We start from the raw sequence: 25,629 nt of genomic DNA on the forward strand, positions 1-25,629 counted from the left end.
AGTGTGTGTGTGTGTGTGTGTGTGTAACGTAGTGTGTGTGTGTGTAACGTAGTGTGTGTGTGTGTGTGTAACGTAGTGTGTGTGTTTTCTCAGACCCCGTCCCTGTGCTGGAGTTGGGTCAGCAGTTACAGCTGAAGCTCCAGCGGATGCACGACATCGAGACAGAGAACCTCAAACTCAGAGAGACTCTAGAGGACTACAACAAAGAGTTTACTGAGGTCAAGAACCAGGGTGAGACACACACACACTCTCACACACACACACACTCTCACACACACACACACACACACACACACACACACACACACACACACTAATAAAATGGAGCGAGAAAAGGGTTTATCTGGTCAGAGAAAGCGGTGTGTCAGACATGCAGTGGTCATGGAATATTCTCTATATATACTCTGGGCACACTGAAGGATCCGGATGGAGGGAGAGAGATGGAGGGATGGAAGGAGAGAGATGGAGGGAGGAAGGGATGGATGGAGGGAGGGAGGAAGGGATGGATGGAGGGAGGGAGGAAGGGATGGAGGGAGGGAGGAAGGGATGGAGGGAGGGAGGAAGGAATGGAGGGAGGAAGGGATGGAGGGAGGGAGGAAGGGATGGAGGGAGGAAGGGATGGAGGGAGGGAGGGAGGGAGGAAGGGATGGAGGGAGGGAGGAAGGGATGGAGGGAGGGAGGGAGGGAGGAAGGGATGGAGGGAGGGATGGATGAAGGGATGGAGGGAGAGAGATGGAGGGAGGGAGGGAGGGAGGGAGGGAGGGAGGGAGGGAGGGAGGGAGGGAGGGAGGGATGGAGGGAGGGAGGGAGGGATGAAGGGATGAGAGGGAGGGAGGGAGATGGAGGGATGGCAGGAGGGAGAGAGATGGAGGGATGTCTAGAGGGGAGAGAGAGAAGAATGGGAAGGAGGGGAGAGAGAGAGAGGAATGGGAGGGGAGAGAGGGGAATGGGAAGGAGGGGAGAGAGAGAGAGGAATGGGAGCGGAGAGAGAGAGAGGAATGGGAAGGAGGGGAGAGAGGGGAATGACTAGAGGAGTAGTGGAGAGAACAATGTGGAGGAGAGTATTTTGGAACAGCTCAGCGTGAGAGACTCAGCGTGAGAGACTCAGCGTGAGTGAATTGGAACAGCTCAGCGTGAGAGATTCAGCGTGAGTGAATTGGAACAGCTCAGCGTGAGTGAATTGGAACAGCTCAGAGTGAGAGACTCAGCGTGAGAGACTCAGCGTGAGTGAATTGGAACAGCTCAGCGTGAGAGATTCAGCGTGAGTGAATTGGAACAGCTCAGCGTGAGAGACTCAGCGTGAGTGAATTGGAACAGCTCAGAGTGAGAGACTCAGCGTGAGAGACTCAGCGTGAGTGAATTGGAACAGCTCAGAGTGAGAGACTCAGCGTAAGTGAATTGGAACAGCTCAGAGTGAGAGACTCAGCGTGAGAGAATTGGAACAGCTCAGCGTGAGAGACTCAGCGTGAGTGAATTGGAACAGCTCAGAGTGAGAGACTCAGCGTAAGTGAATTGGAACAGCTCAGAGTGAGAGACTCAGCGTGAGAGAATTGGAACAGCTCAGCGTGAGAGACTCAGCGTGAGTGAATTGGAACAGCTCAGAGTGAGAGACTCAGCGTGAGTGAATTGGAACAGCTCAGCGTGAGAGACTCAGCGTGAGTGAATTGGAACAGCTCAATAGTGGCAGCTTCCTATTCTGCAATTGATTCTTCTACTCCCTCACCCTGAAAGGATAGGGGATATTTCAACCCCAAAACACGCAGTGTACACCCCCCCACACACACACACACACACACACACACACACACACACACACACACACACACACACACACACACACACACACTCAGAGAGAAACCCTCAGCAGGGGACATTGATCCCAGCAACCTAAATGTTTAAGGTTGTGCTAAGCAAGGACAGGGTAAGAGGTCTCTGAGATAACTCTATTGATTATGTGTCAGAGCTGGGAGAATGGAGTTTCAATCAATCAATCACACACTCACTCACTCACTCACACACTCACACTTTCAAGTCCCTCGGATGAGCACCTGATTCCCCTTTTAATTTCAAGCTGGGGTGAATCATGTTTATAATATTCCTTTTATGAAGGGACTTCATGACTAGAATAATCATCTCTCCCTCTATCCTGTATTCACCCCCCCTCTCTCTCTCCTGGTCTAGAGGTGACTATTAAAGCCCTGAAGGAGAAGATCCGGGACTATGAGCAGTCCCTGAAGAACCAGGCTGAGAACCTGGTCCAGGAGAAACAGGTCCAGCTCCACAATGACTATGCAGAGAAGGAGAGGTGAGTTACGGTATCTACTAGGAATATAGAGAGGAGGGTTACAGTATCTACTAGGAATATAGAGAGGAGAGTTACAGTATCTACTAGGAATATAGAGAGGAGAGTTACAGTATCTACTAGGAATATAGAGAGGAGAGTTACAGTATCTACTAGGAATATAGAGAGGAGAGATACAGTATCTACTAGGAATATAGAGAGGAGAGTTACAGTATCTACTAGGAATATAGAGAGGAGAGGAGAGACAGTATCTACTAGGAATATAGAGAGGAGAGTTACAGTATCTACTAGGAATATAGAGAGGAGGGTTACAGTATCTACTAGGAATATAGAGAGGAGAGACAGTATCTACTAGGAATATAGAGAGGAGAGTTACAGTATCTACTAGGAATATAGAGAGGAGAGTTACGGTATCTACTAGGAATATAGAGAGGTGAGTTACAGTATCTACTAGGAATATAGAGAGGAGAGGAGAGTTACAGTATCTACTAGGAATATAGAGAGGAGAGTTACAGTATCTACTAGGAATATAGAGAGGAGAGGAGAGTTACAGTATCTACTAGGAATATAGAGAGGAGAGTTACAGTATCTACTAGGAATATAGAGAGGAGAGTTACAGTATCTACTAGGAATATAGAGAGGAGAGTTACAGTATCTACTAGGAATATAGAGAGGAGAGGAGAGTTACAGTATCTACTAGGAATATAGAGAGGATAGTTACAGTATCTACTAGGAATATAGAGAGGAGAGTTACAGTATCTACTAGGAATATAGAGAGGAGAGTTACAGTATCTACTAGGAATATAGAGAGGAGAGTTACTGTATCTACTAGGAATAGAGAGAGGTGAGTTACAGTATCTACTAGGAATATAGAGAGGTGAGTTACAGTATGTACTTGGAATATAGAGAGGAGAGTTACAGTATCTACTAGGAATATAGAGAGGAGAGGAGAGTTACAGTATCTACTAGGAATATAGAGAGGAGAGTTACTGTATCTACTAGGAATAGAGAGAGGAGAGTTACAGTATCTACTAAGAATACAGAGAGGAGAGTTACAGTATCTACTAGGAATATAGAGAGGAGTTACAGTATCTACTAGGAATATAGAGAGGTGAGTTACAGTATCTACTTGGAATATAGAGAGGAGAGTTACAGTATCTACTAGGAATATAGAGAGGTGAGTTACAGTATGTACTTGGAATATAGAGAGGAGAGTTACAGTATCTACTAGGAATATAGAGAGGAGAGGAGAGTTACAGTATCTACTAGGAATATAGAGAGGAGAGATACAGTATCTACTAGGAATATAGAGAGGAGAGTTACAGTATCTACTAGGAATATAGAGAGGAGAGGAGAGTTACAGTATCTACTAGGAATATAGAGAGGAGAGTTACAGTATCTACTAGGAATATAGAGAGGAGAGGTACAGCATCTACTAGGAATATAGAGAGGAGAGTTACAGTATCTACTAGGAATATAGAGAGGAGAGTTACAGTATCTACTAGGAATATAGAGAGGAGAGGAGAGTTACAGTATCTACTAGGAATATAGAGAGGAGAGTTACAGTATCTACTAGGAATATAGAGAGGAGAGTTACAGTATCTACTAGGAATATAGAGAGGTGAGTTACAGTATCTACTAGGAATATAGAGAGGAGAGTTACATTATCTACTAGGAATATAGAGAGGAGAGGTACAGCATCTACTAGGAATATAGAGAGGAGAGTTACATTATCTACTAGGAATATAGAGAGGAGAGGTACAGCATCTACTAGGAATATAGAGAGGAGAGTTACAGTATCTACTAGGAATATAGAGAGGTGAGTTACAGTATCTACTAGGAATATAGAGAGGAGAGTTACATTATCTACTAGGAATATAGAGAGGAGAGGTACAGCATCTACTAGGAATATAGAGAGGAGAGTTACAGTATCTACTAGGAATATAGAGAGGTGAGTTACAGTATCTACTAGGAATATAGAGAGGAGAGTTACAGTATCTACTAGGAATATAGAGAGGAGAGGAGAGTTACAGTATCTACTAGGAATATAGAGAGGAGAGATACAGTATCTACTAGGAATATAGAGAGGAGAGTTACAGTATCTACTAGGAATATAGAGAGGAGAGGAGAGTTACAGTATCTACTAGGAATATAGAGAGGAGAGTTACAGTATCTACTAGGAATATAGAGAGGAGAGTTACAGTATCTACTAGGAATATAGAGAGGAGAGGAGAGTTACAGTATCTACTAGGAATATAGAGAGGAGAGTTACAGTATCTACTAGGAATATAGAGAGGAGAGTTACAGTATCTACTAGGAATATAGAGAGGAGAGGAGAGTTACAGTATCTACTAGGAATATAGAGAGGAGAGTTACAGTATCTACTAGGAATATAGAGAGGAGAGGAGAGTTACAGTATCTACTAGGAATATAGAGAGGAGAGGAGAGGTACAGCATCTACTAGGAATATAGAGAGGAGAGGAGAGTTACAGTATCTACTAGGAATATAGAGAGGAGAGGAGAGGTACAGTATCTACTAGGAATATAGAGAGGAGAGTTACAGTATCTACTAGGAATATAGAGAGGAGAGTTACAGTATCTACTAGGAATATAGAGAGGAGAGTTACAGTATCTACTAGGAATATAGAGAGGAGAGGAGAGGTACAGCATCTACTAGGAATATAGAGAGGAGAGTTACAGTATCTACTAGGAATATAGAGAGGAGAGTTACAGTATCTACTAGGAATATAGAGAGGAGAGGAGAGTTACAGTATCTACTAGGAATATAGAGAGGAGAGTTACAGTATCTACTAGGAATATAGAGAGAGGAGAGTTACAGTATCTACTAGGAATATAGAGAGGAGAGTTACAGTATCTACTAGAGAGGAGAGTTACAGTATCTACTAGGAATATAGAGAGGAGAGGAGAGTTACAGTATCTACTAGGAATATAGAGAGGAGAGTTACAGTATCTACTAGGAATATAGAGAGGAGAGTTACAGTATCTACTAGGAATATAGAGAGGAGAGTTACAGTATCTACTAGGAATATAGAGAGGAGAGTTACAGTATCTACTAGGAATATAGAGAGGAGAGTTACAGTATCTACTAGGAATATAGAGAGGAGAGGAGAGTTACAGTATCTACTAGGAATATAGAGAGGAGAGTTACAGTATCTACTAGGAATATAGAGAGGAGAGTTACAGTATCTACTAGGAATATAGAGAGGAGAGTTACAGTATCTACTAGGAATATAGAGAGGAGAGGAGAGTTACAGTATCTACTAGGAATATAGAGAGGAGAGTTACAGTATCTACTAGGAATATAGAGAGGAGAGGTACAGTATCTACTAGGAATATAGAGAGGAGAGTTACAGTATCTACTAGGAATATAGAGAGGAGAGTTACAGTATCTACTAGGAATATAGAGAGGAGAGTTACAGTATCTACTAGGAATATAGAGAGGAGAGGAGAGGTACAGTATCTACTAGGAATATAGAGAGGAGAGTTACAGTATCTACTAGGAATATAGAGAGGAGAGTTACAGTATCTACTAGGAATATAGAGAGGAGAGTTACAGTATCTACTAGGAATATAGAGAGGAGAGGAGAGGTACAGTATCTACTAGGAATATAGAGAGGAGTTACAGTATCTACTAGGAATATAGAGAGGAGAGTTACAGTATCTACTAGGAATATAGAGAGGAGAGTTACAGTATCTACTAGGAATATAGAGAGGAGAGTTACAGTATCTACTAGGAATATAGAGAGGAGAGTTACAGTATCTACTAGGAATATAGAGAGGAGAGTTACAGTATCTACTAGGAATATAGAGAGGAGAGTTACAGTATCTACTAGGAATATAGAGAGGAGAGTTACAGTATCTACTAGGAATATAGAGAGGAGAGGTACAGTATCTACTAGGAATATAGAGAGGAGAGATACAGTATCTACTAGGAATATAGAGAGGAGAGTTACAGTATCTACTAGGAATATAGAGAGGAGAGTTACAGTATCTACTAGGAATATAGAGAGGAGAGGAGAGTTACAGTATCTACTAGGAATATAGAGAGGATAGTTACAGTATCTACTAGGAATATAGAGAGGAGAGAGTTACAGTATCTACTAGGAATATAGAGAGGAGAGTTACAGTATCTACTAGGAATATAGAGAGGAGAGGAGAGTTACAGTATCTACTAGGAATATAGAGAGGAGAGGAGAGTTACAGTATCTACTAGGAATATAGAGAGGAGAGTTACAGTATCTACTAGGAATATAGAGAGGTGAGTTACAGTATCTACTAGGAATATAGAGAGGAGAGGAGAGTTACAGTATCTACTAGGAATATAGAGAGGAGAGTTACAGTATCTACTAGGAATATAGAGAGAGTTACAGTATCTACTAGGAATATAGAGAGGAGAGTTACAGTATCTACTAGGAATATAGAGAGGAGAGTTACAGTATCTACTTGGAATATAGAGAGGAGAGTTACAGTATCTACTAGGAATATAGGGAGGAGAGTTACAGTATCTACTAGGAATATAGAGAGGAGAGTTACAGTATCTACTAGGAATATAGAGAGGAGAGTTACAGTATCTACTAGGAATATAGAGAGGAGAGGAGAGTTACAGTAACTATCCATCACGACTGGTCTATCGACGTCACTGCACGCAGAGGCCAAATCAGACTTTCCTCCATCGAGACGTCCCTCTAAGGCCCTTCTGCTAGCTTGCTAGCCCTGTTCTACTAGCTTGCTAGCCCCGTTCTACTAGCTTGCTAGCCCCGTTCTGCTAGCTTGCTAGCCCCGTTCTGCTAGCTTGCTAGCCACGGTCTACTAGCTTGCTAGCCCCAGTCTACTAGCTTGCTAGCCCCGGTCTACTAGCTTGCTAGCCCCGGTCTACTAGCTTGCTAGCCCCGGTCTGCTAGCTTGCTAGCCCCGGTCTGCTAGCTTGCTAGCCCCGGTCTGCTAGCTTGCTAGCCCCGGTCTGCTAGCTTGCTAGCCCCGGTCTGCTAGCTTGCTAGCCCCGGTCTACTAGCTTGCTAGCCCCGGCCTGCTAGCTGTTAGCTTGTTAGCCTGCTAACTGTCTGAATCGCCGTGTCTCCAGCCAGCCCAACCACTCACTTGGACCCCTATGATCACCCGGCTACGCATGCCTCTCCCTAATATCAATATGCCTTGTTCATTACTGTCCTGGTTAGTGATTATTGTCTTATTTCACTGTAGAGCCTCTAGTCCTGCTCAATATGCCTTAACCAACCATGTTGTTCCACCTCCCACATATGCAATGACATCACCTGGTTTAAACGTCTCTAGAGACAATATCTCTCTCATCGTCACTCAATGCCTAGGTTTACCTCCACTGTACTCACATCCTACCATACCTCTGTCAGTACATTATGCCTTGAATCTATTCTCTTACGCCCAGAAATCTGCTCCTTTTACTCTCTGTTCCGAACGCACTAAACGACCAGTTCTTTTAGCCTTTAGCCGTACCCTCATCCTCCTCTGTTCCTCTGGTGATGTAGAGGTTAATCCAGGCCCGGATGTCCTAGCCGTGTCTGAATCCTGGCTTAGGAAGTCCACCAAAAACCCTGAAATTTCCATCCCTAACTATAACATTTTCTGACAACTTAGAACTAACTGCCAAACTATTAGATCATCTACTTTTAAAAATCCATCTTTCCAGGAACAAGTCTCTCACTGTTGCCGCTTGTTTTAGTCCACCTTCTGCCCCCAGCTGTGCCCTGGACACCATATGTGAACTGATTGCCCCCCATCTATCTTCAGAGCTCGTGCTGCTAGGTGACCTAAACTGTGACATGCTTAACACCCCGGCCATCCTACAATCTAAGCTTGATGCCCTCAAACTCACACAAATTATCTATGAACCCACCAGGTACAACCCCAAAGCCGTTAACACGGGCACCCTCATAGATATCATCCTAACCAACTTTCCCTCTAAATACACCTCTGCTGTTTTCAACCAAGATCTCAGTGATCACTGCCTCATTGCCTGCATCCGTAATGGGTCTGCGGTCAAACGACCACCCCTCATCACTGTCAAACGCTCCCTAAAACACTTCAGCGAGCAGGCCTTTCTAATCGACCTGGTCTGGGTATCCTGGAAGGATATTGACCTCATCCCGTCAGTAGAGGATGCCTAGTTATTCTTTAAAAGTGCCTTCCTCACCATCTTAAATAAGCATGCCCGTTCAAGAAATTTAGAACCAAAAACAGATATAGCCTTGGTTCTCTCCAGACCTGACTGCCCTTGACCAGCACAAAAACATCCTGTGGCGTACTGCGTTAGCATCGAACAGCCCTGTGATATGCAACTTTTCTGGGAAGTTAGGAACAAATATACATAGGCAGTTCGGAAAGCTAAGGCTAGATTTTTCAAGCAGAAATTTGCATCCTGTAGCACAAATTCAAAAAAGTTCTGGGACACTGTAAAGTCCATGGAGAATAAGAGCACCCCCTCCCAGCTGCCCACTGCACTGAGGCTAGGAAACACTGTCACCACCGATAAATCCACTATAATTGAGAATTTCCATATGCATTTTTCTACAGCTGACCATGCTTTCCACCTGGCTACCCCTACCTCGGTCAACAGCCCTGCGCTCCCCACAGCAACTCGCCCAATCCTCCCCCACTTCTCCTTCACCCAAATCCAGATAGCTGATATTCACAAAGAGCTGCAAATTCTGGACCCCTGCAAATCAGCCGGGCTAGACAATCTGGACCCTTTCTTTCTAAAATTATCTGCCGAAATTGTTGTAACTCCTATTACTAGCCTGTTTCGTATAGTCTGAGATTCCCATAGATTGGAAAGCTGCCGAGGGATGTTTAAAGCTTGGGAAATCTTTTTGTATCCAAATCCGGCTTTAAACTTCTTCACAACAGTATCTCGGACCTGCCTGGTGTGTTCCTTGTTCTTCATGATGCTCTCTGCGCTTTTAACGGACCTCTGAGACAGTGCAGGTGCATTTATACGGAGACTTGATTACACACAGGTGGATTGTATTTATCATCATTAGTCATTTAGGTCAACATTGGATCATTCAGAGATCCTCACTGAACTTCTGGAGAGAGTTTGCTGCACTGAAAGTAAAGGGGCTGAATAATTTTGCACGCCCAATTTTTCAGTTTTTGATTTGTTAAAAAAGTTTGAAATATCCAATAAATGTCGTTCCACTTCATGATTGTGTCCCACTTGTTGTTGATTCTTCACAAAAAAAATACAGTTTTATATCTTTATGTTTGAAGCCTGAAATGTGGCAAAAGGTCGCAAAGTTCAAGGGGGCCGAATACTTTCGTAAGGCACTGTATATCTCACTGGTCACCATAGCAACACCCACCCGTAGCACGCGCTCCAGCAGGTATATCTCACTGGTCACCCCCAAAACCAATTCTTCCTTTGGCCGCCTCTCCTTCCAGTTCTCTGCTGCCAATGACTGGAATGAACTGCAAAAATCACTGAAGCTGGAGACTCTTACCTCCCTCACTAGCTATAAGCACCAGCTGTCAGAGCAGCTCACAGATCAGTGCACCTGTACATAGCTCATCTGTAAATAGCCCATCCAATCTACCTCATCCCCATACTGTATTTATTTATTTATTCTAGCTCCTTTGCACCCCAGTATCTCAACTTGCACATTCATCTTCTGCACATAATACCTTTCCAGTGTTTAATTGCTATATTGTAACTACATCGCCATCATGGCCTATTTTATCATACCTCTCTTATCTCACCTCATCTGCATATAGACTTTTTCTACTGTATTATTGACTGTATGTTTGTTTTACTCCATGTGTAACTCTGTGTTGTTGTATTGTGTCGAACTGCTATGCTTTATCTTGTCCAGGTCGCAGTTGTAAATGAGAACTTGTTCTCAACTGGCCTACCTGGTTAAATAAAGGTGAAATGAATAACAGAATACATGTTCTCTCTTCTCTGTCTCTTCTTTGAATTATCTATTGGTCAGGAACTATTGAACTATATCTATTGGTGTAGAACGGCCAGGGAACCATGGTGACCAGACATTACTGCCGAATACAGCATTTTAATGAGAAGTGGTTTGTTGTTTTTAAGGAGAATACTGGCTGAGAAATGGTGGTATAATAGAGAATTGTTACAGTTTCCATGGTTATAGAATTGAACAGAAAGGGAGTTTTGAGGGGGCTGAAGTAACGCCATCTCAATGACCCGATGTCTTAATTGCTTTGAATGACTCTCTCTCCCTGTCTCTCTCCCTGTCTCTCTCCCTCTCTCTCTCCCTGTCTCTCTCCCTGTCTCTCTCCATGTCTCTCTCCCTGTCTCTCCCTACCCCTCCATCCCTCCATCTCTCTCTGTCTCTCTCCCCATCCCTCCATCTCTCCCTGTCTCTCTCCCCATCCCTCCATCTCTCCCTGTCTCTCCATCTCTCTCTCTCTCTCCCCATCCCTCCATCTCTCTGTCTCTCTCCCTATCCCTCCATCTCTCCCTGTCTCTCTCTCTGTCTCTCCATCTCTCTGTCTCTCTCCCCATCCCTCCATCTCTCTCTGTCTCTCTCCCCATCCCTCCATCTCTCTCCATCCCTCCATCTCTCTCCCTGTCTCTCTCCCTATCCCTCCATCTCTCTCTGTCTCCCATCCCTCCATCTCTCCCTGTCTCTCTCCCCATCCCTCCATCTCTCTCTGTCTCTCTCTCCCCACCCCTCCATCTCTCCCTATCCCTCCATCTCTCTCCCCATCCCTCCATCTCTCTCTGTCTCTCTCTCCCCACCCCTCCATCTCTCTCTGTCTCTCTCTCCCCACCCCTCCATCTCTCCCTATCCCTCCATCTCTCTCCCCATCCCTCCATCTCTCTCTGTCTCCCATCCCTCCATCTCTCCCTGTCTCTCTCCCCATCCCTCCATCTCTCTCTGTCTCTCTCTCCCCACCCCTCCATCTCTCCCTATCCCTCCATCTCTCTCCCCATCCCTCCATCTCTCTCTGTCTCTCTCTCCCCACCCCTCCATCTCTCTCTGTCTCTCTCCCTATCCCTCCATCTCTCTCTGTCTCTCTCCCTATCCCTCCATCTCTCTCTGTCTCTCCCTATCCCTCCATCTCTCTCTGTCTCTCCCCATCCCTCCATCTCTCTCTGTCTCTCTCCCATCCCTCCATCTCTCTGTCTCTCCCTATCCCTCCATCTCTCTCCCATCCCTCCATCTCTCTGTCTCTCCCATCCCTCCATCTCGCTCCCTATCCCTCCATCTCTCTCTGTCGCTCCCTATCCCTCCATCTCTCTCTGTCTCTCTCCCATCCCTCCATCCCTCCATCTCTCTGTCTCTCCCATCCCTCCATCTCTCTGTCTCTCCCCATCCCTCCATCTCTCTCTCCACATCCCTCCATCTCTCTCTCCCCATCCCTCCATCTCTCTCTGTCTCTCTCCCCATCCCTCCATCTCTCTCTGTCTCTCCCCATCTCTCTCTCCCCATCCCTCCATCTCCATCATCTCCCCATCCCTCCATCTCTCTCCGTCTCTCTCCCCATCCCTCCATCTCTCCCTGTCTCTCCATCTCTCTCTCTCTCTCCCATCCCTCCATCTCTCTGTCTCTCTCCCCATCCCTCCATCTCTCTCTGTCTCTCCCTATCCCTCCATCTCTCCCTGTCTCTCTCTCTGTCTCTCCATCTCTCTGTCTCTCTCCCCATCCCTCCATCTCTCTCTGTCTCTCTCCCCCTCCCTCCATCTCTCTCCATCCCTCCATCTCTCTCCCTGTCTCTCTCCCTATCCCTCCATCTCTCTCTGTCTCCCATCCCTCCATCTCTCCCTGTCTCTCTCCCCATCCCTCCATCTCTCTCTGTCTCTCTCTCCCCACCCCTCCATCTCTCCCTATCCCTCCATCTCTCTCCCCATCCCTCCATCTCTCTCTGTCTCTCTCTCCCCACCCCTCCATCTCTCTCTGTCTCTCTCTCCCCACCCCTCCATCTCTCCCTATCCCTCCATCTCTCTCCCCATCCCTCCATCTCTCTCTGTCTCCCATCCCTCCATCTCTCCCTGTCTCTCTCCCCATCCCTCCATCTCTCTCTGTCTCTCTCTCCCCACCCCTCCATCTCTCCCTATCCCTCCATCTCTCTCCCCATCCCTCCATCTCTCTCTGTCTCTCTCTCCCCACCCCTCCATCTCTCTCTGTCTCTCTCCCTATCCCTCCATCTCTCTCTGTCTCTCTCCCTATCCCTCCATCTCTCTCTGTCTCTCCCTATCCCTCCATCTCTCTCTGTCTCTCCCCATCCCTCCATCTCTCTCTGTCTCTCTCCCATCCCTCCATCTCTCTGTCTCTCCCTATCCCTCCATCTCTCTCCCATCCCTCCATCTCTCTGTCTCTCCCATCCCTCCATCTCGCTCCCTATCCCTCCATCTCTCTCTGTCGCTCCCTATCCCTCCATCTCTCTCTGTCTCTCTCCCATCCCTCCATCCCTCCATCTCTCTGTCTCTCCCATCCCTCCATCTCTCTCTCTCTCCCCAACCCTCCATCTCTCTCTCCACATCCCTCCATCTCTCTCTCCCCATCCCTCCATCTCTCTCTGTCTCTCTCCCCATCCCTCCATCTCTCTCTGTCTCTCCCCATCTCTCTCTCCCCATCCCTCCATCTCCATCATCTCCCCATCCCTCCATCTCTCTCCGTCTCTCTCCCCATCCCTCCCTCTCTCTCTGTCTCTCACCATCCCTCCATCTCTCTCTCCCCATCCCTCCATCTCCATCATCTCCCCATCCCTCCATCTCTCTCTGTTTCCAGAAAGCTCCAGGAGAGCCAGGACTCCATGTCCTCTAAGCTGGTTGAGGCTGATCACAAAGCCCAGGTCTTACAGACAGGTAGCTAGCTACCAGTCCATTCACTACCTGTCCTGTATCTGTCACACACACACCGTTGGCCTGACTAATAGCTGTTGTTTCTTGGCTGTTTTTCAGCTCTTGAAACAACTCAGGCAGAGCTCTTTGATCTGAAGACCAAGTATGACGAGGACTGCACAGCAAAGTGAGTTTCAGCTAACCTTGGGTGTGGTTGGGGGTGGTTGGGTCTGGTTGGGGGTGGTTGGGTCTGGTTGGGGGTGGTTGGGGGTGGTTGGGTGTGGTTGGGTGGGTGTGTGTGGTTGGGGGTGTGTGTGGTTGGGGGTGGTTGGGTGTGGTTGGGGGTAGTTGGGGTGTGTGTGGTTGGGGGTGGTTGGGGGGGTGTGTGTGGTTGGGTGTGTGTGTGTGTGTGGTTGGGGGTGTGTGTGTGTGTGGTTGGGTGTGTGTGTGTGTGGTTGTGTGTGTGTGTGTGTGGTTGGGTATGTGTGTGTGGTTGGGTGTGTTTGTGTGGTTGGGTGTGGTTGGGTGTGGTTGGGGGTGTGTGTGGTTGGGGGTGGTTGGGTGTGTGTGTGTGGTTGGGTGTGGTTGGGTGTGTGGTTGGGGGTGTGTGTGGTTGGGGGTGGTTGGGTGTGGTTGGGTGTGTGTGTGTGGTTGGGTGTGGGGGTGGTTGGGGGTGTGTGTGTGTGTGTGCGTGTGTGTGTGTGTTCTTCACTGTAATCCTTAGGCAGAGTGTGGTCTCATGGTGCTCCTCGTGTGTGTGAACATTTCTCTCCATCACTTGCTGCTGTGATTATTTCCAGTCACTACATCTCTCCCTCTGAGGTCACCAAGCGATTAGGAATCTCCAGAGGAAAGCCCCAGAGTTGGACCTTCTCCTGCCACTCAATTGCTAAATCCAGGCTTTAGCAATACACTGTAAATACTGAGAGATTATATAGCATTTTATAAACTGGGTGGTTCAAGCCCTGAATGGTGATTTGGCTGACAGCCGTGGTATATCAGACCGTATACCACGGGTATGTTTTTACAGCTGTAATGACGTTAGTAACCGGTTTATTTTAGCAATAAGGCTCCTCGGGGGGGGTGTTTGAGATATATGGCCAATATATCACGGCTAAGGGCTGTTCTGGACACTCCCTTCCTGTTCTGGACACTCCCTTCCTGTTCTGGCTACTCCCTTCCTGTTCTGGCTACTCCCTTCCTGTTCTGGACACTCCCTTCCTGTTCTGGCTACTCCCTTCCTGTTCTGGACACTCCCTTCCTGTTCTGGACACTCCCTTCTTGTTCTGGACACTCCCTTCCTGTTCTGGACACTCTCTTCCTGTTCTGGACACTCCCTTCCTGTTCTGGACACTCCCTTCATGTTCTGGACACTCCCCTAACCGTGGTATATTGGCCATGTACCACACCCCCTTATTGCTTAATTAGAACCTCCCAAAAAATCCTATTATACCACTGGATGAGGGTCTCTCTGTACGCTCTTTAGTCCTAGTGAGGGACATTGGGGAGGGGTTATAAGGGGAGGGGGAGCGGTTATAAAGGGGGGTGTTATAAAGGGGGGGGGGGGGGTTATAAAGGGGGGAGGGGTTATAAAGGGGGGTTATAAGGGGGGGAGGGGTTATAAAGGGGGGTTATAATGGGGGGGGGTTATAAAGTGGGGTTATAAGGGGGGAGGGGTTATAAAGGGGGGGGGTATAAAGGGGGGGGGTATAAATTACCTCAGAGGGAGAGATGTAGTGACACACACCACACACACCCACACAGCTACACACACACACACACACACATACACACACACACACACACACACACACACATGAGTTTCAGAGTTGTATACATGCAACAACATGCGTTGATGCATGAATCATGAATCAGCAATATACAAATTGACTTAATTATTTATGTACTAACTAAATAATCACACAGAATTATACATAACAAACAGTAGATATTTGGGTGACTACATGACACAAAGGAAAAGTCCCTAGTGGACTAACCCGATATGAAGGCTTGGTAGACAAAGGAAAGGGGTGGGGGGACTGAGAAAGAGCAGGAAAGACAAAGACTAAATGGATTCACTACACACAGTCTATAATTATACTAATTGAAATGCTAACGGCCGGTCATTCGAGAATAATTGCAGTGTATATATTTACGCCCGTATGTTGTTGTTGTCTTCTCTGTTGGAATCGCCGGTCCGTCTGCTGGACAGTTCAGTTCATCAGAGAGTCTCCGGTTAACTTCCCCAGAAGTCACCATTGTCCTTCGTGGTTGTAACTCTGGATAGTGTCTGCTGTAATGGATACGTCAGGGATAGAATAGATGCTTCCGCGCGGTCGTCGGGTATTCTCGTCCTAGACTTACGTAATTTCCTGCTGCGGACTAGTAATTATACGTCTGGGATTTGCTCTTATTCTGTGGTGAGCGAAAGTCTCAAAGTTTAATGATTTCCAGCCGTGTAGTCAAAACTACAGCTGTATGTTCTCTGTGGCTGTCACGCCCTGACCTGAGTATTCTTTGTTTTCTTTATATATTTTGGTTGGGTCAGGGTGTGACGAGGGTGGTATGTGTGTTTAGTCTCATCTAGGGTTTTTTTACTGTCTAGGGGTTTTGTAGATTTATGGGGTTGTTTCCATCTAGGTGTTTATGTAGGTCTATCGTTGCCTTAGGTGTTTATCGTTGTCTCTGATTGGCAACCATATTTAGGCAGCCATCTTTTTGGGGTTTTTTTTGTTTTAAGTGTTCTTCGTGTTCTTCATTCAGTGAAGAAGAATGTATTCACACCACCCTGCGCTGTGGTCCCCACGACGATCGTGACAATGGCCTATAGAACTGTAGCCATTCCAACAAGGGGATTCCATCCCGGCGTTCTAACTTAATGTGCATTTTTATAGGAAGTGGGTTTTATACTCTGTGGGGGAAAAGGGGCGGTTCTATGACACCTGATGTCACGGGGGGCGTGGCCACTGACCACCGTTTAGAAGGCCAACTTCCCCATTGCATCTTCTCACAAATAGTTTCATATTTACTCATTCATTTTATCCAACATCTAGATGTAAACCTGACAGTTGGGACATGTACACTTTTAAGAGATTTGCCTTATGTGTGTTTCCGGTCTTTCATGAGATCACCAAATGAAACACTCGTCATGATTGTTCTTTAAGAATCCACGGATCATTCCCACATTCTCAAAAATAGAAATATTGTTTAATTATTCAAACTTTTGATTGTCCAAGTGTCTCTCTGTTTTCCACAGTTTACATTCCAATCTCGAAACACTTACAGAGCATAGGGGCAGAGTGAGAGAGAGTGTGAGAGAGAGTGTGAGAGAGAGTGTGAGAGAGAGAGAGAGAGAGAGAGAGAGAGAGAGAGAGAGAGAGAGAGAGAGAGAGAGAGAGAGAGAGAGAGAGAGAGAGAGAGAGAGAGAGAGAGAGAGAGAGAGAGAGAGAGAGAGAGAGAGAGAGAGAGAGAGAGAGAGAGAGAGAGAGAGAGAGAGAGAGAGAACCCACTGTAACCTGATCTGAAAGCTTTGACAGTTGAACATCATGCTTTTCAGGCTTTGTGTGTATATTGGATGGGGGTGTGTGTATTAGATGTTGTAATGATCACTGTCCTGTGTGCCCCCTTAGTAACACTTGATCCTCTACTTCCGCCTCTATTTCCTCCTCTACTTCCTCCTTTCCTCCTCTACTTCCCCCTCTACTTCCTCCTCCTCAGGGCCGATGAGATTGAAATGGTGATGACCGATCTAGAGAGAGCCAATCAGGTCAGTCTCCACCCCTTTAGGGCCTTGGTCATTATTGGATATTATAAACTGGGTGGTTCGATCCCTGAATGTTGATTGGCTGACAGCTGAGGTATATCAGACCGTATACCACGGGTGTGACAAAGCATTTATTTTGACTCTTCTAATAATGTTGGTAACCAGTTTATAATAGTAATAAGGCACCTCGTGGGTTTGTGATACACTATATATACAAAAGTATCCAATTAAAATGACTGGATTCGGCTGTGAGCGCACAGCCATGCAATCTCCATAGACAATCATTGGCAGTAGAATGGGCCTCACTGAAAGAGCTTAGGGACTTTCAACGTGACACTGTCATAGGATTCCACCTTTCCAACGAGTCAGTTTGTCAAATGTCTGCCCTGCTAGAGCTGCCCCCCGGGCAACTGTAAGTGCTGTTATTGTGAAGTGGAAACGTCTTGGAGCAACAACGGCTCATCCGCGAAGTGGTAGGCCACACGAGCTTACAGAGCGGTACCGCCGAGTGCTGAAGCACGTAAGCGCATAAAAATGGTCTGTCCTCGGTTGCAACACTCACTACCAAGTTCCAAACTGCCTCTGGAAGCAACGTCAGCACAAGAACTGTTTGTCGGGAGCTTCATGAAATGGGTTTCCATGGTCGAGCAGCCGCACACAAGCCTAACATCACCATCCGCAAATGCCAAGCGTCGGAGGCTGGAGTGGTGTAAAACTCGCCGCCATTGGACTCTGGAGCAGTGGAAACGCGTTCTCTGGAGTGATGAATCACGTTTCACCATCAAGCAATCTGACGGACAAATCTGAGTTAGGCAGATGCCTAGAGAACTCTACCTGCCTGAATGCATAGTGTAAAGTTTGGTGGAGGAGGAATAATGGTCTGGGGCTGTTTTTCATGATTCAGGCTAGACCCTTTAGTTCCAGTGAAGGGAAATCTTAACGCTACAGCATACAATGACATTCTGCACGATTTTTTATTTATTTATTTATTTCACCTTTATTTAACAAGGTAGGCAAGTTGAGAACAAGTTCTCATTTACAATTGTGACCTGGCCAAGATAAAGCAAAGCAGTTCGACACAATACAACAACACAGAGTTACACATGGAGTAAAACAAACATACAGTCAATAATACAGTAGAAACAAGTCTATATACGATGTGAGCAAATGAGGTGAGATTAGGGAGGTAAAGGCATAAAAAGGCCATGGTGGCAAAGTAGATACAATATAGCAAGTAAAACACTGGAATGGTAGATTTGCAATGGGAGAATGTGCAAAGTAGAAATAAAAATAATGGGGGTGCAAAGGAGCAAAATAAATTAATTAATTAAATACAGTAGGGAAAGAGGTAGTTGTTTGGGCTAAATTATAGGTGGGCTATGTACAGGTGCAGTAATCTGTTAGCTGCTCTGACAGTTGGTGCTTAAAGCTAGTGAGGGAGATAAGTGTTTCCAGTTTCAGAGATTTTTGTAGTTTGTTCCTGTCATTGGCAGCAGAGAACTGGAAGGAGAGGCGGCCAAAGAAAGAATTGGTTTTGGGGGTGACTAGAGAGATATACCTGCTGGAGCGTGTGCTACAGGTGGGAGATGCAATGGTGACCAGCGAGCTGAGATAAGGGGGGACTTTACCTAGCAGGGTCTTGTAGATGACATGGAGCCAGTGGGTTTGGCGACGAGTATGAAACGAGGGCCAGCCAACGAGAGCGTACAGGTCGCAATGGTGGGTAGTATATGGGGCTTTGGTGACAAAACGGATTGCACTGTGATAGTCTGCATCCAATTTGTTGAGTAGGGTATTGGAGGCTATTTTGTAAATGACATCGCCAAAGTCGAGGATTGGTAGGATGGTCAGTTTTACAAGGGTATGTTTGGCAGCATGAGTGAAGGATGCTTTGTTGCGAAATAGGAAGCCAATTCTAGATTTAACTTTGGATTGGAGATGTTTGATATGGGTCTGGAAGGAGAGTTTACAGTCTAACCAGACACCTAAGTATTTGTAGTTGTCCACGTATTCTAAGTCAGAGCCGTCCAGAGTAGTAATGTTGGACAGGCGGGTAGGTACAGGTAGCGATCGGTTGAAGAGCATGCATTTAGTTTTACTTGTATTTAAGAGCAATTGGAGGCCACGGAAGGAGAGTTGTATGGCATTGAAGCTTGCCTGGAGGGTTGTTAACACAGTGTCCAAAGAAGGGCCAGAAGTATACAGAATGGTGTCGTCTGCTTAGAGGTGGATCAGAGACTCACCAGCTGCAAGAGCGACCTCATTGATGTATACAGAGAAGAGAGTGTGCTTCCAACTTTGTGGCAACAGTTTGGGGAAGGACCTTTCCTGTTTCAGCATGACAAAAATGGTTTGTCGAGATCGGTGTAGAAGACTGGCCTGCACAGATCCCTGACCTCAACCCCATCGAACACCTTTGGGATGAATTGGAACGCCGACTGTGAGCCAGGCCTAATCTCCCAACATCAGTGCCCGACCTCACTAATGCTCTTGTGGCTGAATGGAATCAAGTCCCCGCAGCAATGTTACAACATCTAGTGGAAAGCCTTCCCAGAAGAGTGGAGGCTGTTATAGCAGCAAAGGGGGGGGACCAATTCCATATTAATATCCGTGATTTTGGAATGAGATGTTCAACGAGCAGGTGTCCACATTCTTTTGGTCATGTAGTGTAGGTGGCCAATGACCCCACGGCTAAGGGCTGTATCCTGGCACTCCGCGTTGCTTTGTGCGTTTGAACAACCCTTAACCGTGGTATATTGGCCATACACCACACCCCCTCTGGCCTGATTGCTTAAATGTAATTATGATATATTTCTCTGTGTTCGGTTAATATTAGCCCCTGGGTTAATACTAGCCCCTGGGTTAATACTAGCCCCTGGGTTATTACTAGCCCCTGGGTTATTACTAGCCCCTGGGTTAATACTAGCCTGGGTTATTACTAGCCCCTGGGTTATTACTAGCCCCTGGGTTATTACTAGCCCCTGGGTTAATACTAGCCCCTGGGTTATTACTAGCCCCTGGGTTAATACTAGCCCCTGGGTTAATACTAGCCCCTGGGCCCTGGGTTAATACTAGCCCCTGGGTTATTACTAGCCCCTGAGCCCTGGGTTAATACTAGTCCCTGGGTTATTACTAGCCCCCCCTGGGTTATTACTAGCCCCCCTGGGTTATTACTAGCCCCGTCTGGGTTATTACTAGCCCCGTCTGGGTTAATACTAGCCCCCCTGGGTTAATACTAGCCCCTGGGTTATTACTAGCCCCTGGGTTAATACTAGCCCCTGGGTTATTAGTAGCCCCCCTGGGTTATTACTAGCCCCTGGGTGATTACTAGCCCCCCCTGGGTTATTACTAGCCCCTGGGTTATTACAAGCCCCTAGGTGATTACTAGCCCCTGGGTGATTACTAGCCCCTCTGTTATTACTAGCCCCCCTGGGTGATTACTAGCCCCTGGGTTATTACTAACCCCCCAGGTTATTACAAGCCCCTGGGTGATTACTAGCCCCTGGGTTATTACTAGCCCCCCGGTTTATTACAAGCCCCTGGGTGATTACTAGCCCCTGGGTGATTACAAGCCCCTGGGTGATTACTAGCCCCTGGGTTATTACTAGCCCCTGGGTTTCTTACTAGCCCCCCGGGTTATTACTAACCCCTGGGTTATTACTAGCCCCTGGGCCCTGGGTTAATACTAGCCCCTGGGTTATTACTAGCCCCTGGGTTAATACTAGCCCATGGGTTATTACTAGCCCCCCTGGGTTATTACTAGCCCCCCTGGGTTATTACTAGCCCCCCCTGGGTTAATACTAGCCCCCCTTGGGTTATTACTAGCCACCCTGGGTGATTACTAGCCCCCCTTGGGTTATTACTAGCCCCTGGGTTAATACTAGCCCATGGGTTATTAGTAGCCCCCCTGGGTTATTACTAGCCCCTGGGTTATTACAAGCCCCTGGGTGATTACTAGCCCCCCCCCTGGGTTATTACTAGCCCCTGGGTTATTACAAGCCCCTGGGTGATTACTAGCCCCTGGGTGATTACTAGCCCCCCTGGGTGATTACTAGCCCCCCCCTGGGCTATTACTAGCCCCTGGGTTATTACAAGCCCCTGGGTGATTACTAGCCCCTGGGTGATTACTAGCCCCTGGGTGATTACTAGCCCCCCTGGGTTATTACTAGCCCCTGGGTTAATACTAGCCCCCTGGGTTATTACTATCCCTGGGTTATTACTAGCCCCTGGGTTAATACTAGCCCCCCTGGGTTATTACTATCCCCTGGGTTATTACTAGCCCCTGGGTTAATACTAGCCCCTGGGTGATTACTAGCCCCTGGGTGATTACTAGCCCCTGGGTGATTACTAGCCCCCCTGGGTTATTACTAGCCCCAGAGTTAATACTAGCCCCCCTGGGTTATTACTAGCCCCCCCTGGGTTATTACTAGCCCTCCCTGGGTTATTACTAGCCCTCCCTGGGTTATTACTAGCTCCCCCTGGGTTATTACTAGCTCCCCCTGGGTTATTACTAGCCTCCCCTGGGTTATTACTAGCCTCCCCTGGGTTGTTGCTAGCCTCCCCTGGGTTGTTGCTAGCCTCCCCTGGGTTAATACTAGCCTCCCCTGGGTTATTACTAGCCTCCTCTGGGTTGTTATTGATCTCCCCTGGGTTGTTGCTGGCCCCTGGGTTAATACTAGCCGCCCCTGGGTTATTACTAGCATCCCCTGGGTTGTTGCTGGCCCCTGGGTTAATACTAGCCGCCCCTGGGTTGTTGCTAGCCCCCACTGGGTTGCTGCTAGCCCCCGCTGGGTTGCTGCTAGCCCCCACTGGGTTGCTGCTAGCCCCCACTGGGTTGCTGCTAGCCCCCACTGGGTTGCTGCTAGCCCCCACTGGGTTGCTGCTAGCCCCTGGGTTGCTGCTAGCCCCCACTGGGTTGCTGCTAGCCCCCACTGGGTTGTTGCTAGCCCCCACTGGGTTGCTGCTAGCCCCCGCTGGGTTGTTGCTAGCCCCCACTGGGTTGTTGCTAGCCCCCACTGGGTTGTTGCTAGCCCCCCCTGGGTTGTTGCTAGCCCCCACTGGGTTGTTGCTAGCCCCCGCTGGGTTGTTGCTAGCCCCCCCTGGGTTGTTGCTTGCCCCCACTGGGTTGTTGCTAGCCCCCCCTGGGTTGTTGCTAGCCCCCCCCTGGGTTGTTGCTAGCCCCCGCTGGGTTGCTGCTAGCCCCCCCTGGGTTGTTGCTAGCCCCCACTGGGTTGTTGCTAGCCCCCACTGGGTTGTTGCTAGCCCCCGCTGGGTTGTTGCTAGCCCGTTACCTTCCTGAAAGGAAGTAGGAACTAACAGCTAGAAGTCGACCACAAGATCCTTCTCAAGAGCCTCCGAGTGGACACTATAGTGTGTTATCATGTTGAATATTGGTTTAAATTAATCACTAACACTCAATCATCCATAAGACCCCAAATAAGGAAGGAACTACCACTGGGAGGAACGTTAGGAGTTAGAAGTATGAATCCAACGCCCCCTCTACCCCCTCGGCTCAGAGACCCCCTGTAGCCGAAAACGCCCAACTCTGTTCATGATAATAGATATTTAAGGGGGACTTTGGGGATGTCACTGATGTTAACATTCATTATTGAGATGACCTGGGGATGACCTGGGGAGGGATAGCTAGCCACATAATGCTAATGTTAGCCTTGAGCTCAGCTTTCACATTTCAACAACACCCGCATGGCACAAACACCATGTTGTTCTGCGTCCAGTAATACCTCAGAGGATGACATCATGCCTTTCAGTTCTCTTACACACACACACACACACACACACACACACACACACACACACACACACACGTTTAATATGTCCTGTGTAGACAGGAAACATCAAAACGGGGGAAAACAGTAAACATGATGTTCTCTCCATGGAGATTGCAGTCACCTCAGCTTGTAGTTCTGCCAGTTATAGTCAGTACTGTACTATAGTCAGTCTGTTTCAGTACGGTCGCTCTGGTCTCAGTCCAGTGCAACTTCGGCTGTGTTAAGACAGCTCACCTCTCTCTCTCTCTCTCTCTCTCTCTCTGCCTCTCTCGCTCTGCCTCGCTCTCTCTCTCTCTGCCTCTCTCTCTCTCTGCCTCTCTCTCTCTCTGCCTCTCTCTCTCTGCCTCGCTCTCTCTGCCTCGCTCTCTCTCTCTCTCTCTGCCTCTCTCTCTCTGCCTCTCTCTCTCTGCCTCGCTCTCTCTCTCTCTCTCTGCCTCTCTCTCTCTGCCTCTCTCTCTCTGCCTCTCTCTCTCTGCCTCTCTCGCTCTGCCTCGCTCTCTCTCTCTCTGCCTCTCTCTCTCTGCCTCTCTCTCTCTGCCTCTCTCTCTCTCTGCCTCTCTCTCTCTGCCTCTCTCTCTCTGCCTCTCTCTCTCTGCCTCGCTCTCTCTCTCTCTCTCTGCCTCTCTCTCTCTGCCTCTCTCTCTCTGCCTCTCTCTCTCTGCCTCGCTCTCTCTCTGCCTCTCTCTCTCTGCCTCTCTCTCTCTGCCTCGCTCTCTCTGCCTCTCTCTCTCTCTGCCTCTCTTTCTCTCTGCCTCTCTCTCTCTCTGCCTCTCTCTCTCTCTGCCTCTCTCTTTCTCTCTCTCTGCCTCTCTCTTTCTCTCTCTCTGCCTCTCTCTCTCTCCCTGCCTCTCTCTCTCTCTCTGCCCCTCTCTCTCTCTATGCCTGTCTCTCTCACTTTGTCTCTCAGAGGGCGGAGGCAGCACAGAGGGAGGCGGACACTCTGAGGGAGCAGCTGACCTCTTCTAACCAATCCCTGCAGCTGACCACACAGATCCAGACCACCCCAGAAATGGTACGCTGTCCTATAGTGATTGGTTGGTTGATTGATGTATGTATGTATTGAGTAGGCTATAGTGATTGGTTGGTTGGCTGATTGATTTTCTCCCCTTGCGTCTCTACTTGACCTATGAGCAGACTGTTCTGATTGGTAGATTATTGTATTGATGTATGTGTTGACCTATAGGATCAGACTGTTCTGATTGGTAGATTGATGTATGTGTTGACCTATAGGATCAGACTGTTCTGATTGGTAGATTATTGTATTGATGTATGTGTTGACCTATAGGATCAGACTGTTCTGATTGGTAGATTATTGTATTGATGTATGTGTTGACCTATAGGATCAGACTGTTCTGATTGGTAGATTGATGTATGTGTTGACCTATAGGACCAGACTGTTCTGATTGGTAGATTGATGTATGTGTTGACCAATAGGATCAGACTGTTCTGATTGGTAGATTGATGTATGTGTTGACCTATAGGACCAGACTGTTCTGATTGGTAGATTGATGTATGTGTTGACCAATAGGATCAGACTGTTCTGATTGGTAGATTGATGTATGTGTTGACCAATAGGATCAGACTGTTCTGATTGGTAGATTGCTGTATTGATGTATGTGTTGACCAATAGGATCAGACTGTTCTGATTGGTAGATTGATGTATGTGTTGACCTATAGGACCAGACTGTTCTGATTGGTAGATTGATGTATGTGTTGACCTATAGGATCAGACTGTTCTGATTGGTAGATTGCTGTATTGATGTATGTGTTGACCTATAGGACCAGACTGTTCTGATTGGTAGATTATTGTATTGATGTATGTGTTGACCTATAGGACCAGACTGTTCTGATTGGTAGATTATTGTATTGATGTATGTGTTGACCTATAGGACCAGACTGTTCTGATTGGTAGATTGATGTATGTGTTGACCTATAGGACCAGACTGTTCTGATTGGTAGATTATTGTATTGATGTATGTGTTGACCTATAGGATCAGACTGTTCTGATTGGTAGATTATTGTATTGATGTATGTGTTGACCTATAGGATCAGACTGTTCTGATTGGTAGATTGATGTATGTGTTGACCTATAGGACCAGACTGTTCTGATTGGTAGATTATTGTATTGATGTATGTGTTGACCTATAGGATCAGACTGTTCTGATTGGTAGATTGCTGTATTGATGTATGTGTTGACCTATAGGACCAGACTGTTCTGATTGGTAGATTATTGTATTGATGTATGTGTTGACCTATAGGATCAGACTGTTCTGATTGGTAGATTGATGTATGTGTTGACCTATAGGACCAGACTGTTCTGATTGGTAGATTGATGTATGTGTTGACCTATAGGACCAGACTGTTCTGATTGGTAGATTGATGTATGTGTTGACCTATAGGATCAGACTGTTCTGATTGGTAGATTGATGTATGTGTTGACCTATAGGACCAGACTGTTCTGATTGGTAGATTGATGTATGTGTTGACCAATAGGATCAGACTGTTCTGATTGGTAGATTGATGTATGTGTTGACCAATAGGATCAGACTGTTCTGATTGGTAGATTGCTGTATTGATGTATGTGTTGACCAATAGGATCAGACTGTTCTGATTGGTAGATTGATGTATGTGTTGACCTATAGGACCAGACTGTTCTGATTGGTAGATTGATGTATGTGTTGACCTATAGGATCAGACTGTTCTGATTGGTAGATTGCTGTATTGATGTATGTGTTGACCTATAGGACCAGACTGTTCTGATTGGTAGATTGCTGTATTGATGTATGTGTTGACCTATAGGACCAGACTGTTCTGATTGGTAGATTATTGTATTGATGTATGTGTTGACCTATAGGACCAGACTGTTCTGATTGGTAGATTATTGTATTGATGTATGTGTTGACCTATAGGACCAGACTGTTCTGATTGGTAGATTGATGTATGTGTTGACCTATAGGACCAGACTGTT

The 25,629-nt window shown here is 46.9% G+C and overlaps 1 protein-coding gene across 1 annotated transcript in view; it reads left to right on the forward strand.

Annotated features, from left to right (window-relative positions):
• LOC139405486 (homeobox protein cut-like 1) overlaps nt 1–25,629 on the forward strand; it is a 153,928-nt gene that overhangs the window by 99,197 nt on the left and 29,102 nt on the right. Inside the window, exons 5-10 of the mRNA XM_071147822.1 lie at nt 94–231; nt 2,182–2,305; nt 13,057–13,133; nt 13,230–13,296; nt 16,827–16,875; nt 23,569–23,673. Coding sequence (XP_071003923.1) covers nt 94–231; nt 2,182–2,305; nt 13,057–13,133; nt 13,230–13,296; nt 16,827–16,875; nt 23,569–23,673 — 560 coding nt within the window. The remainder of the gene's footprint in view (nt 1–93; nt 232–2,181; nt 2,306–13,056; nt 13,134–13,229; nt 13,297–16,826; nt 16,876–23,568; nt 23,674–25,629) is intronic.

The sequence above is a fragment of the Oncorhynchus clarkii genome, unplaced genomic scaffold, assembly GCF_045791955.1.
Source record: "Oncorhynchus clarkii lewisi isolate Uvic-CL-2024 unplaced genomic scaffold, UVic_Ocla_1.0 unplaced_contig_6067_pilon_pilon, whole genome shotgun sequence".
In the NCBI taxonomy this organism is placed as follows: Eukaryota; Metazoa; Chordata; class Actinopteri; order Salmoniformes; family Salmonidae; genus Oncorhynchus; species Oncorhynchus clarkii.